This window comes from Notolabrus celidotus, chromosome 23, assembly GCF_009762535.1.
Source record: "Notolabrus celidotus isolate fNotCel1 chromosome 23, fNotCel1.pri, whole genome shotgun sequence".
In the NCBI taxonomy this organism is placed as follows: domain Eukaryota; kingdom Metazoa; phylum Chordata; class Actinopteri; order Labriformes; family Labridae; genus Notolabrus; species Notolabrus celidotus.
In genome coordinates this window covers 3,070,504-3,083,908 of record NC_048294.1, presented here as the reverse complement: position 1 = coordinate 3,083,908, position 13,405 = coordinate 3,070,504, and the positions used below count along the sequence as shown (strand labels likewise).

The 13,405-nt window shown below is 42.3% G+C and overlaps 1 protein-coding gene across 1 annotated transcript in view; it reads left to right on the top strand.

Annotated features, from left to right (window-relative positions):
- The window catches only part of LOC117807019 (selection and upkeep of intraepithelial T-cells protein 5-like), a 264,155-nt gene extending 257,749 nt beyond the window's left edge, over positions 1–6,406 (top strand). The window contains exons 2-5 of the mRNA XM_034676058.1: positions 940–1,153; positions 2,598–2,656; positions 2,855–2,959; positions 5,688–6,406. Of these exons, the coding sequence (XP_034531949.1) occupies positions 940–1,153; positions 2,598–2,656; positions 2,855–2,959; positions 5,688–6,208 (899 nt within the window). The 3' untranslated portion in view covers positions 6,209–6,406. The remainder of the gene's footprint in view (positions 1–939; positions 1,154–2,597; positions 2,657–2,854; positions 2,960–5,687) is intronic.
- Positions 6,407–13,405: the final 6,999 nt, after the last annotated feature.

Sequence of the window (13,405 nt, the reverse complement as noted above, 5' to 3'; positions counted from 1 at the left end):
AAAAAAAAAAAAAAAAAAAAAAAAAAAAAAGAAAGGAAAAAAAAAAAAAAAAAAAAATGAATGAAGGAAAGAAAGAAAGAAGGAAAAAGAAAGAAAGAAGAAAAAGGAAGGAAGATAGGAATGAAATAAATGAAGGAAAGAAAGAAAGAAAGAAAGAAAGAAAGAAAGAAAGAAGGAAAGAAAGCAGGCAGGAAGGAAGGAAGGAAGGAAGGAAGGAAGGAAGGAAGGAAGGAAGGAAGGAAGGAAAGAAAGGATGAATGACAGACCCAAAAAAGGAATCTACAGCAGTGATCCAGAGGAACCTACGAGACAAGGGAGCTCAGGGACTCCAGAAAGGTCTATGGTTAGTAACTTTAATGGGACAGGAAGAGTTAAAGTGAGAGACAGGCAGAGAGAGGAGAGAGAGGGAAAGACAGGATCCCAGTGTGTCAGCCTAAGCCTATAGCAGCATAACAAAGTCCTGGTCCAAGCCTGATCCAGCTCTAACTATAAGCTTTATCAAAAAGGAAAGTTTGAAGCCTACTCTTAAAAGTAGAGAGGGTGTCTGCCTCCCGAACCCTGACTGGTAGATGATTCCAAAGGAGAGGGGCCTGATAGCTGAAGGCTCCACCTCCCATACTATTGTTAAGTTTTTGTTTTTTGTATTGGTGGCCACTATGTGAATTTTAAATGTACTAACTAAGATTAGAGAAAGGATCCCTGGACAATACAATGAGCGGTGAATGCACTTTTTAAACCAGGATCCCAGCAAGACTACTTTGGCACATCAGTCATTTTACCCCACAGCACACAGGAGTTGCTCCATGTGTTAGCTTCTTGGATCACCAAAGTCACACACTTACACAAACTGACCAGTTGAGGCAGCATTAGAGCGGCACATATGCTCTGTGGATAGAAAGTTCAAAGGTCAACCTTGTTTTGTTTTTTTTGTTTTTGTAGTTGCAGCGTCTGAGCCCAAACTCTCAGTTGTCCCAGATGGGGGCGGTGGAGTAACTCTGCAGTGTGACGCCGGCTGCTGGTTCCCGAAGCCTGAGATCACATTTCTGGATGATCATGGAAACAAAATCAGTGTGGACGACCCAAAAGAGGAGTTCAACTCCGGGGGATGTTTCAACATCACGAGGAGAGCGACTTTGCCGACCGCAGTCAACAGGTTCGTTTTGAGTTTTAGACTCAGACTCAGGTGAACTGTACAGTCATGGCCAAAAGTTTTGAGAATGACACAACTATTAATTTTCACAAAGTCTGCTGTTTCAGTTTTTATAATGGCAATTTGCATATACTCCAGAATGTTATGAGGAGTGATCAGCTCAACTGCAATTAATTGCAAAGTCCCTCTTTGCCTTGAAAATGAACTTTATCACCAAAAACACATTTCCACTGCATTTCAGCCCTGCCACAAAAGGACCAGCTAACATCATTTCAATGACACACAGGTGTCACACACATTAACACAGGTGTGGGTGTTGATGAGGACAAGGCTGGTGATCAATCTGTCATGATTGAGTGACTGGACACTTTAAAAGGAAGATGGTGCATGACACCATTGTTCCTCATCTGTTAGCCATGGATACCTGCAAGGAAACACATGCAGCCATCATTGCATTGCACAAAAAGGGCCTAACAGGGAAGTTTATAGCAGCGAGTAAGATTGCACCTTAGTCAACCGTCTATCCAATTATCAAGAACTTCAAGGAGAGAGGTTCAATTGTTGCCAAACAGGCTCCAGGGCGCCCAAGAAAGTCCAGCAAGCGCCAGGACCGTCTCCTGAAGGTGTTACAGCTGCGGGATCGGGCCACCACCAGTGCAGAGCTTGCTCAGGAATGGCAGCAGGCAGGTGTGAGTGCATCTGCATGCACAGTGAGGCGAAGACTTTTGGAGGAAGGCCTGGTGTCAAGGAGGGCAGCAAAGAAGCCACTTCTCTCCAGTAAAAACATCAGGGACAGACTGATATTCTGCAGAAGGTACAGGGACTGGACTGCTGAGGACTGGGGTAAAGTCATTTCTCTGATGAATCCCCTTTCCGATTGTTTGGGGCATCTGGAGGAAGGCTTGTTCGGAGAAGACGAGGTGAGCGCTACCATCAGTCCTGTCTCTTGCCAACAGTGAAGCATCCTGAGACCATTCATGTGTGGGGTTGCTTTTCGGTCAAGGGAGAGGGCTCTCTCACAAACTTGTGGTCAATCCTCAAGAGGCGGGTGGTCAATCAAAAACCCACAAATTCTGACAAACTCCAAGCATTGATTATGCAAGAATGGACTGCCATCAGTCAGGATTTGGTCCAGAAGTTGATTGACAGCATGCCAGGGAGAATTGCAGAGGTCTTGAAAAAGAAGGGTCAACACTGCAAATATTGACTTATTGCATGAATTCTGTGTAATTCTCAATAAAAGCTTTTGATACTTATGAAATGCTTCTAATTGTATTTCATTATACCATAGAAACATCTGGCAAAAACACCTAAAAACCCTGAAGCAGCAGACTTTGTGAAAATGTAATATTTGTGTCATTCTCAAAACTTTTGGCCATGACTGTACTTCCTTTTCATCTTCCTTTTGACACACAGGAAAACTTACATTGATATTGTTTCATCACAGAGTCGCCTGCTGGGTCAACCTGCCCAACATGAGGAGAGTCGCAGAGATTCACATACCAGGTATGCTTGAACCTTTAGAATCCACTGGTATCAACTGTGTTCTCATTCATGCTGTAGTTAAGTGAGGGATAATGTGTGGATAGCTGGTGGTTGCGTAATACCCCGCTAAATTAGATGTTCTGATTCCTAAGTTTCTAAAGAAGACTCCACTGACTTGTTCTATAATGTACTTCATTCAGTTTTTTCTTTATTACTCAGGCGGCTGCATGAGGTCTTGCACTGTGCCCGTCATCATCGCTGTATTTGTGCCTCTGATGGTTCTCTGTGTATCATGCCTCGCCTACTTCTGCAAGAATAGTCTTGGTAAGTTGGTAGCGCTTGTTTCTTTTAAGAGGACGTGACAGTTTGGCTGTTTTCGAAACGGCCTGCTACATACTACCTATGTACTGCATTTGAATTTAGTCTGTAGTCTGTCTGTTCTGATGGATCTGGTCTGCAGTACGCTGGGCCAGGCGTCGCTGGATTTCCGGTTTCAGAAAGGAGAAGTAAACAACGGCCAAGCTGATAGATAAACTTCTTCTTTAGCATCACTTATGATTTAAAAAGTTAAGAAGTTGTTGTATATGGAATTTAGTAGTTTTCATAGTACGTAAAAACTGAGTGCCCCCTTAAAGCTGGGGTTGGTAATCAGATTTAGATCCACTTTTTGTCATACTGGTTAAAATGATCTTTATGTCCTGATGGTAATCATTACATGATGTGTTCTTAAAAAAGAGTGAAAAAAAGCTGCTATCTACAGCCGGAGTAAACCTGGGAAAACACCAACCAATCACTGTTTTTTGGCTCCCCAAATTTTAAACCAATCAAATCCCGTCCAGCCGTTCTGCCCTCCTCCTCCTGCGCGTACATTTCCCCGGCGTTCACTCCTCCGAGTCCCCGTCTCCTGCCTCTACTTCCCCTGACTCTACTGACTGCCCCTCTCGCTCGTCCTCGGGCCTGTCCCCTCTGACCTGATGAGGTGCTTTGCTCAGGACTGTAGTCCGGATCAGAGTCTAAAAAGCTCTCACCAACAAGCAGAATAATTAATGACGTTCAGTAAGTCCTACAGAAAATATAGATTTATTGTAGCGTCCGTCCGGACGCTGTAGTGATGACGAGCCAATTCGTGAACACGTTGAGCTTAAATAACCGGTCACTGTCGGCCGTGATCACGCCAACCAACAAAACAACAATCAATGTTTGAATGAATGAAGAACTTCTCCTCTTGTCTCTCCTCTCTCCCACTCACACACTCTACACCTCTCCTGATGCCTTCACTGACCGTCAACACTGTAGGAATTAAGAACATCTACACTGAACAGGTTTAACAAACAGTAGAGCTGTTACAGTGTTATATATGTGTTATAACTTTTCTCCTGATATCGTGTCACCAGTACAACTGGATAATGCTAGCATGATAGTTGTGAGTGCTAACAGCAGCCATGTTTGTTTGTGTTTTTAACTTTCACTATGAGAATGTTTTGGTGAGGACCGGTTTTGAATCAGTCACCATCATATGGTCGAGAATCAGCGGCGCTCGTGCATGTGAGCGGGGGGGGGCGTCGTTTTGGAGGAGCTCCGAGGGAGGAGGGGAGGGGTTAGACGGAGTCATGAGGAAAAGCTACTTTCAAATTCATGCTGGTTTTCCGAGACTACCAACCCTAGCTTTAAAGCTGGGGTTGGTAGTCAGATTTAGATACAGTTTTTGTTATACTGGTTAAAATGATCTTTATGTCCTGATGGTAATCAATACATAATGTGTTCTTAAAAAAGAGCAGGAAAAAGCCGCTATCTACAGCCGGAGTAAACCTGGGAAAACACCAACCAATCCCTGCCATCAGGAGCCAAATTATGAATCCAATCAAATCTCGTCCTGCCGTTCAGCCCGCCTCCTGCAAAGCGTACATTCCATGTTTGTTTGTGTTTGTAACTTTCACTATGAGAATGTTTTGGTGTTTTCTTACCCCTGAGTGAGACATGAGTTGATGTAGTGCAAAACACAAACGATGTGCTGAGGACCGGATTTGGAATCAGTCGCGATCATGCGGTCGCGAATCAGCGGCGCTCGTGCATGTGAGCGGGGGGGTCGTTTTGGAGGAGCTACGATGGGAGGGGGGGGTTAGACGGAATCCTGAGGAAATGCGACATTCAAATTCATGCTAGCTTTCCGTGACGACCAACCCTAGCTTTAAAAAAGAAGAAAAGCGGAACGAGCGCTGTGTATTATGGGTAACAGTACGTGAGAGACTGGTCCGATGCATCCTGAGACATTTTCCCGAATCAGTACGACATCCGGGTAGTTTTGGCATACTGCAGATTTTGCTCTTGTTCACATACTACATACTGAATTTTGGCCCAATCAGTACGTACTGCTAGTATAGTGGGAGGTTTTGGAAACAGCCATTGCTTCCATTATGTAGTCGTTACGTAATTTATTAACATCTTCTTTAGCCAAAGACAAAAGACGTGACTATAGGTGCATTTGGACCAAGAGTTCCTGGGTCTTTTAGCCCCCAGAACTACTTTCCCCTGAACTAAAAGGTTCTTGTGCCCCCATTGTTGTCTGCGTTTCGACCGCGGGCTAAAGTCCCGGGTAGATTGTGCAAATCAGGCCAGTGACGTATGGAGGAAAAAAATTATATTAAATAATATTTTGAAATCTTAATAAAAACTAAACTAGTTTGCATTCCCAGGAACTCCCTCTGTGTTTCAACAGCTGTGTAAACTCCACAAACACCGTAACGATTAACCGAAAGTCCCAGGACCTTTTGAAGAGAACTACCCCCCAAGCAGGGGCTTTTCAGGGGGGAGATTAATTACCCCTGAACTAAATTTAGACCCTGGTTCCTCCGGTCGAAACGCACCTAGTTCCGGGGTACAGTTCCTGCGGTCGAAACACGCCTTATTGCATCTTTGGAAATAGTGATACTGTTAAAGGAAGAAGTTTCTGTCCTCATCCTGGAATCACTCTGTTTCTCTTCTGTTTGAGAAGTTAGAGTCATCAAATTAAAATCTTACCACTAACTCAACATATATTTTTGTGTTCAAACAGCAGGGTGTCTAAAAGGGCCTATTTTGCCGCAACTTTTCAATGAAACTACAAAAAGCAGAAATGGAGCAGATTTTCATCCTCCAGAAAACCAGGCTGAAGACGTCGATCCCAGGGAGGAGCTTCTGAGAACCATTGAGGACCTAAACCAAAGGCTTCTTGGTAAAGATGAGAAGATCAAGCAACTAACTCAACAACTGCATGAACTCAAGTCAGGACAGACTCTTGATGTGCAGAGCAGTCACAGCCAAGAATCTGTAAGAGCACCACCAAGCAGTGAAGGCTCAGTGCCTGATGTCTCAACCAACAGCTGTCCTTCTCTCTTGGATGATGATGTCGTGTTGCCCAGCCCGTCTCCGGCCCTCCCTCCCACTGATTTCCGTCCAAAGAGTTCGTCTCTGTCTAGCTCTTCTCGAAAGCCCCAACGCAGACACACCATCTCACCCGTTTCTAGAAACCGCTTCAGTCTTTCGAAGCTATCTGAAGATGGGGAGCAGTTGCTCTCAACAGAAAAGTCTGATTGATACACGTTTATTGAGGTACCGTCTGTCCCAGGTTACAATCTTGTTATTCAACCTTGTAATAACTCCAGCTTTGATCAAATAGCTTTAGAGTAGTATTCATTTAGTAGCAGGTTTGTCAGTTACATTTTTGTTGTTGTTGTTTGATACGAATTTTGTAGTCAATTCAATCAATCTTTATTTACATAGCGCCAAATCACAACAAACGTTATACTCAGACTCTTTCCAAACAGAGCAGGTCTAGACCGTACTCTATGTTGTATTATTAACAAAGACCCGACATCAAGACCGGATCAGATCCAGTCCCATCTTCCAGACAGGACTCAGTTTGATCTCATCTTAATCCACCATGAGCAGAGCACTTTGCACTTTGATGGGAGTCAATAGAAGCAAGATTACTGCTTCTGTTACCTCTGCTGCTACTACTGCTAGCACCACAAATACCACTCTGCTTCAAACAGCCAATACTACTTGTGCTCGCACTTCTATGAAATTTCTGGCGCACAATGAAAAATCAATCAATCAGTCTTTATTTATAAAGCGCAAATATATCCGCATATAGACCGGATCAGATCCAGTCCCATCTTACAGACAGGACTCAGTCTGATCTCATCTTAATCCACCATGAGCAGAGCACTTTGCAGCATTTAGCAAGTTACAGTGGCAAGGACAAACTTCCTTTAACAGGCAGAAACCTCCAGCAGGACCAGACTCATGTTAGACACACATCTGCTGAGACCTACCGTGTTGGAGAGAGGGATAGAGGGAGGTGAAGAGAGAGAGAGATGATAGTGGGGAGACAGATAGTAGTAGTTGTAGCAGCTGGAGTCTGCAGGAGGAACCTACGGGACAAGGGAGCTCAGGGACTCCAGAAAGGTCTATGGTTAGTAACTTTAATGGGACAGGGAGAGTTAAATTAATTAATTATTAATAGATAGGGAGAGAGAGGAGATCCCAGTGTGTCAGTCTAAGCCTATAGCAGCATAACTAAGAGCTGGTCCAAGCCTGATCCAGCTCTAACTTTAAGCTTTATCAAAAGGAAAGTTTGAAGCCTTCTCTTAAAAGTAGAGAGGGTGTCTGCCTCCCGGACTCTGACTTGTACATGCTTCCAAAGGGAAGGTGCCTGATGACTGAAGGCTCGACCTCCCATACTACTTTTAGAGACTTAAGTTACGATGAGCAGGTCTCATTGTACCAGTTATTTTTAATGACTTTATTACCTGTCTGTTTGTTTAGAATCAAAGAGAACGACTGCATTAATTTTCCCCTTTTGAACACTTGCATGAAAACAAGGCGAACACCTCAGAATAAGCTAGATGCGGCCCCGCCCCCAGAAGTTCCTAGAAATGAATAGGATTCCTTTATTGTCTTTGCACATTGTACAACACAATCTGTTGTACACCTCCCAGAACAAACACATCGTTCCCTTCCTTAATCAGACATTTTTAAAAAGTATTTAAAATGAATGAACTTAAGTGTTCTGGGAACTTTTTAGACAATAATGTAAATCTATAAAGATATTTCCATACATGGAATGTCATTGCACTTTAAATATTGTAGCACTTTTTATATAATGCTCCATTTTTGAACGGTTATACTGATCAGTTCATTTCACTCTAATGTATAAGCTGCATTCGAGTACCTAATACGGTCCAGATACCAGCAGTGCTCGGACATTCCTCACCTGACAAATACGATTGTAGAGAAAAAGGAAGTGCCACAACAAAAATGTCTGAACTCTGAAGGTTCATTTTTCAGCCTCTTTTGATAAACTTTCCAATAGGTGTTCAGAAGGGTAAAGAAATGGCGTCTGTTATGTTTTTCTTTCAGTAATATCCTGTGCCTTATGGATTGGACTTCCCATTGCTAAAGGGAAGCATATAGGGGTTATATACTCATATTCTTTTCTTTCATTTGTCTGTAAAAGTGTGTTCACAAACTCTGTACTCAGGACTTTGACTTCCAACTTCTGAAAACAAGTCGGATGTCAGAATGGGTACAAACAATTGTAATGTAACATTTCAAAAGAGCTTGTTTTAATCATGGCACTTTTACGTTGTGAAGCCTGTGTTTACTATTTCAATTTCAAAGGTGCAATTCATGCAATTCATCTAAAGAGCCTTTACAGAACAAAGAACTGTTATACGGTTTATGCATTATCTAATCTTTTAACCTAAAAATGTGTTATTACGATTTCTTTATACCAATTCACTCATGTGAGGAGGACATGGCACTGTTAAAACCTTAATGTGCATTCTTTTTATTCTTCTTTTTAAAACTGTGATCCTGAATGTTGGTGCTTTGTTCTTTCAGGGGTCAAAACACAAAGTTTGTGTATATTTTTAAAGCTTTCTCTACTATATGTATCCTTTACAAGATCCTTTTTTATGACACTTATTTTGCATGTTTTTCAAACTGTGGAAACAATAAAACAGCTCTCTCTGGTGGACGTCTCATGGTACTGTCTTATATTATTCATGTTGAATTGTTGCATGAGTGCTTCCACTTCTTGATCAAGAAGTACATTCTTCTTTTGGAGGCAGTGGAATGTATGATAGAGCATTTCAGGGCATTAAAGGTCTTGCTAAAAGCATTGTTTATTAAAACTGATCAAGTATGTGATTTAGAAATCAGTGGCTGTGTTTTCAGACTGATCCACAATAACTAATACTTTAGAGACTTTAGAAAAAGTGTAACAAGTTCATATTTGTCTGGGGGGGCAGGGGGAGCTGACCACCCCCCCAAAAATTTGCCTGCTCTGGAACCCTCTCTGTGGAAAACGCATGAAAAAGTGCCCTCAGCATGCCCCTAAAATTTATGAAACATAAAAAAAGTGCCCACTTGATGCCCCCCCCCCCCAATGTAGAAAACACCAAAAAGTGCCCACTTGATGCCCATTAAATTTATGAAATGTAAAAGCACACAATGCACGATGGTGCAGTGGGTAGTGCTGTTGCCTCACAGCTTGAAGGTTCCTGATTCGAATCCCCGGCCAGGCGGGTGCCTTTCTGTGTGGAGTTTGCATGTCCTCCCCGTGCATGTGTGGGTTCTCTCCGGGTACTCTGGCTTCCTCCCACAGTCCAAAAACATGCTCACCAGGTTAATTGTTCACTCTGAATTGCCCGTAGGTGTGAGTGTGTTTGAATGTGTGAATGGTTGTCTGTCTCTCTGTGTTAGCCCTGTGATAGGTTGGCGACCGGTCCAGGGTGTACCCTGCTTTCCACCCGAAGCCAGCTGGGATAGGCTCCAGCCCCCAGTGACCCCTAACGGGATAAGCGGTCAAGATAATGGATGGATAAAAGAAATGTGCCCTCTTGATGCCCTAAAGTCAGAAAATTATTGAAAAGTGCCCTCTGGGTTCCTCTGTTGGATTTAATGCACAAAAGTGCCCTTTGGATGCCCCCCAATGCAGAAAACACAAAAAGGGCCAACTTGATGCCCCCCAAATGTAGAAAACTTGAAAAAGTGTCCTCTGGATGCCCACTAAAGGGATATACAACATTATTAAAAAGTAGCCTCTGGATGCCCCTCAAATGTTTAAAAATTAAAAAGTGCCCACTTGATGCCCCTCAAATTTATGAAATGTAAAAAAATGTTCCTTCTGGATGCCCTAAAGTCAGTAAATTATTGAATAGTGCCCTCTATGTTCCTCTTTGTTGGATTTAATGCACTAAAGTGCCCTTTGGATGCGCCTCCAGTGAATTAAATAAGTAAGGTTTAGATGCTGAATATTTTCTGTGGGAGGACCCAAAGACCTCTTATTACTGCTGTGTCAGCACATTTAAATTAACACTATGCTGTGAGTACCAGGGGTTCGAGAAAAGGTGCCATTTTTCCTGCCAGTTCCCCCTCTTTGTGGCTTCCCTTATTAGCATGCAGTGCTAAAAGCATCTAACTTTACTGGCAGCAGGGCGTCTCAGGCTACTTGAATACATTTGAGTTCCTTATGTTGCAATTTCCCATCCAGTATGTACACATGAAAACATTTACAGAAAAGCTCAATGAGTTTGTTTCCTTCAGAAAACTTCCTGATTAGAGACATAGAAACCACGCAGAGGAAGAACTGACTCTGCATTAATACAACATTTTTTCCATTTATCTTTTGTGCCATGCTGAAAACTTACACAACAATGTTATGTCACTGATACTTCCACCTTGGCAAAATTCCTCTCATGTGTCAGAGCAGAAAGAAAACACACTGAAGAGCCAGTCTGTCCACATTCCTATTTCAGCTATCTTTAGAACTTAACCTACCTGATGCTTGGGGTTACTAACAGGCAGAGTAAGGCTAAAATTCACTAAACTATCACTATAGAAAGTCAATGTTTATTATTATTACTATTTAAAAAATCAATTCAATAAAATCGATTCAACAAAATTTGTATTCGGATATTATTTTTAAACAGTAGAAGGCGCTATCTGCATTTCACTCCACTTGTTCAACATCATTTAGGCTGTGTTCACACTGCAGGCAAAAGTGGCCCAAATCCAATTTTTTGGGGGGTCAAGTGACCAGGTCAGATTTTTTAGAGGCAGTGTGAACACTCAAATCTGGCCCATATCAGATTTAGACCACTTCCATATCTGGTCCTGAATCAGATACAGATCTGATTTTTTTCAGTGTGACCTCAGTGTGAATGGGTGTCATTGGTGCCAAGGCTGGGTGAAGAGCACGTAATCTTCCTCCTGAGGGGTGTGTGGTGCTACCTGGCTGTCCATCGCTGCTGTGCTGTTTGAGACTGAGGAATACATTCCTCTGCATGGCAGGAGTTGTTTCCACACCACAAAAAAGGAGGTACAGCTGCTGTGTTCTTCATGAGCTCCGACGTGAAAGCGCGCCTATGAAACTAAATGCAAGCTTGCTAAACAAACAATTAAAAGAGTGCACTCAGGTTAAAACCATAGACTGTAAATAAAAAATGGACAGCGTTGCTCCGCCTCTTCCCGTTGTACGGTTCTGGAGCCAAAAAATCCCTCTCCTGGGCGCCGCCATTGTGCAGCCAGAGCCTGTGAAGCCACTGTAATAAGCTCCGCCCTACAGCGTAACGTCACAAGACGCTGTGTGTCCTTTGAAGAAGCCTTGGACACAAACAGTCAAATACTAACTACATATCACCACAGCATACGGATGAGAGAAACATTCGTACCACGTGTATTTATCTTTTAAAGTGGGACTGCTCCCCCATTCAAATGAATGGAGGAGACAGATTTTTTGACCTATACTGCAGCCAGCCACCAGGGGGCAGACACTCTCCTGAAAGCCTCACCACCAGCCGAGGGAACTTCTCCTTTGGTTAAAACAGACTAAAGAACCTTTAAAATACATACCCCGGGTATTTTATTTTCTCCTTTGGGTGTTCCCTGTTTCTAATTGTTTCTGCATTTCCTGTGAAACATTTCAAGTTCTGCTAATACATATGCAAAACTGAGATACCTTGTTATGTTGTTTATTGCTGCATGCTTTAAAGTTGATAAGGATTTTGTTTGAATTACATTAAGGTAAATTTGCCCAGCTTTTCTGGTAGCCTCTAAAATATATATTCAGAAGACCCTAGACAGTTATTTTACAATGGGATGTCTCTTTCACCACTAGACCGTTTTGAGCTCAAAGTGTGTTATACTTACTTAGTGAGCCGTGGGGAAGGGGTTACATAGTGAACAACCTTAAAATGTAATTCAGCCAATCACAGGTCATTCTGATGTGTCATTTCAAAATAAAAGCGACTTTAAAGGTGACATATCATGCAAAATGGACTTTTTAATGGTTCTCTACCTGAAATATGTGTCCCTGTCTACAAACCCCCCTAAAATGATAAAAATCCATTCTGCCCCTGTTCTGATTTCTCCACCTTTCTGTAAATGTGTGCTGAAACGAGCCGTTTCAGTTTTCAGTGTTTTTCATACGTCACAACAATATCCGGTCTGTAACAGGAAGTCAGAGCTCGGAGCTTGTTCAGCCCATAGACTGTATAAAATACAACTCAACCCCTCCTCTGTTTTTCATTCCCTGCACAAATGTGTGCTAACAAGGAGCTTAGGAGGGAGGCATGCTAGTTGTAGGCTGTCTTAATAAACACAAAGGTCGGTTTTACTCCCCACGTCTGCAGATTTGAAGATCTAGTGGATGATTTTTATTTATCATGGAAAAGTGCTAGCGCTAGTTAGCATAGCTACATAGCTACATGTTGGTAGCTGTGTACCAAGACACACGTCGACATGCTGACAAATAAAACAACAAGAAACACTAAATCTGTGACCAATCGTTCAGAAAGGTCCTGCTGCAGGCGCCTCTCCGTCAGGATCAGATTCTGGATCAGATTCAGAGGGTTGAAGTAACGTGGGTCTGTGAGCAGCCGTGTATATTCAGCCAACATGTAAACATTAGATCAACGTGCTGGAGAGCCGAGGCCACACCCACTTCCTGAGGGGGCGTGGTCAGAGAGAAAACAGAGTGTTCTGAGCAGGGCTGAAGAAGAGGGTTTTTCAGGCAGACCAAAATCTGATTTCAAAGTGTTTTTTTGAGCATAAACTTTAAAGACATGTTTTGGGGACCTCTTAGACCAATATATGTTGATGAAAAAGAGCGGAATATGTCACCTTTAAATGAGCAAATATAGAGTTCATTCTGGATATTTTCAATCAGAGAAATCAGTCTTAAAGTGTTTCTGATTTTTGAAACTCATTTTTGTCTTGGTAAAAGTGTTTTGCTCATTTCATGTTTATAAATTGTAAAAATGCTTTCCAAAATGTAAATTTGTGTGTTTCATCCTTTGTAAATTTGTATTGCACTTCCGGGCCACCATATATCTGACACCAAAACCCTCGCAAGAGTTCCAGCTGGCATTGAAAATCAGATCATCTAAAGGTAATTTATGTTCATGCTTTTGTCGGTTATAAAGATGCGGCACTATTAATTTCAGTCTCTTTTATATCAAGCTGACAGCTCCTACCACCTTAAGTCAGGTTTTACCAAACAAGTTAAAACATGTCTGAACCTCTTTCAAGAAGCATGACTCAACTGGGAAAATTGGATGAGCACATGGTGACTTGGCAAGAAGTTCAACGTGCAAGATAAAACTAACAAAAGCTTGGAAATCCCCTCAAGCACTGTAAAGAAATATACACATAGAGACCCTTTGTATAGAATATGGTATAAAGTCTTCAATGTGGAGCCACTCTGGCATATTTCAAATGAAGCTG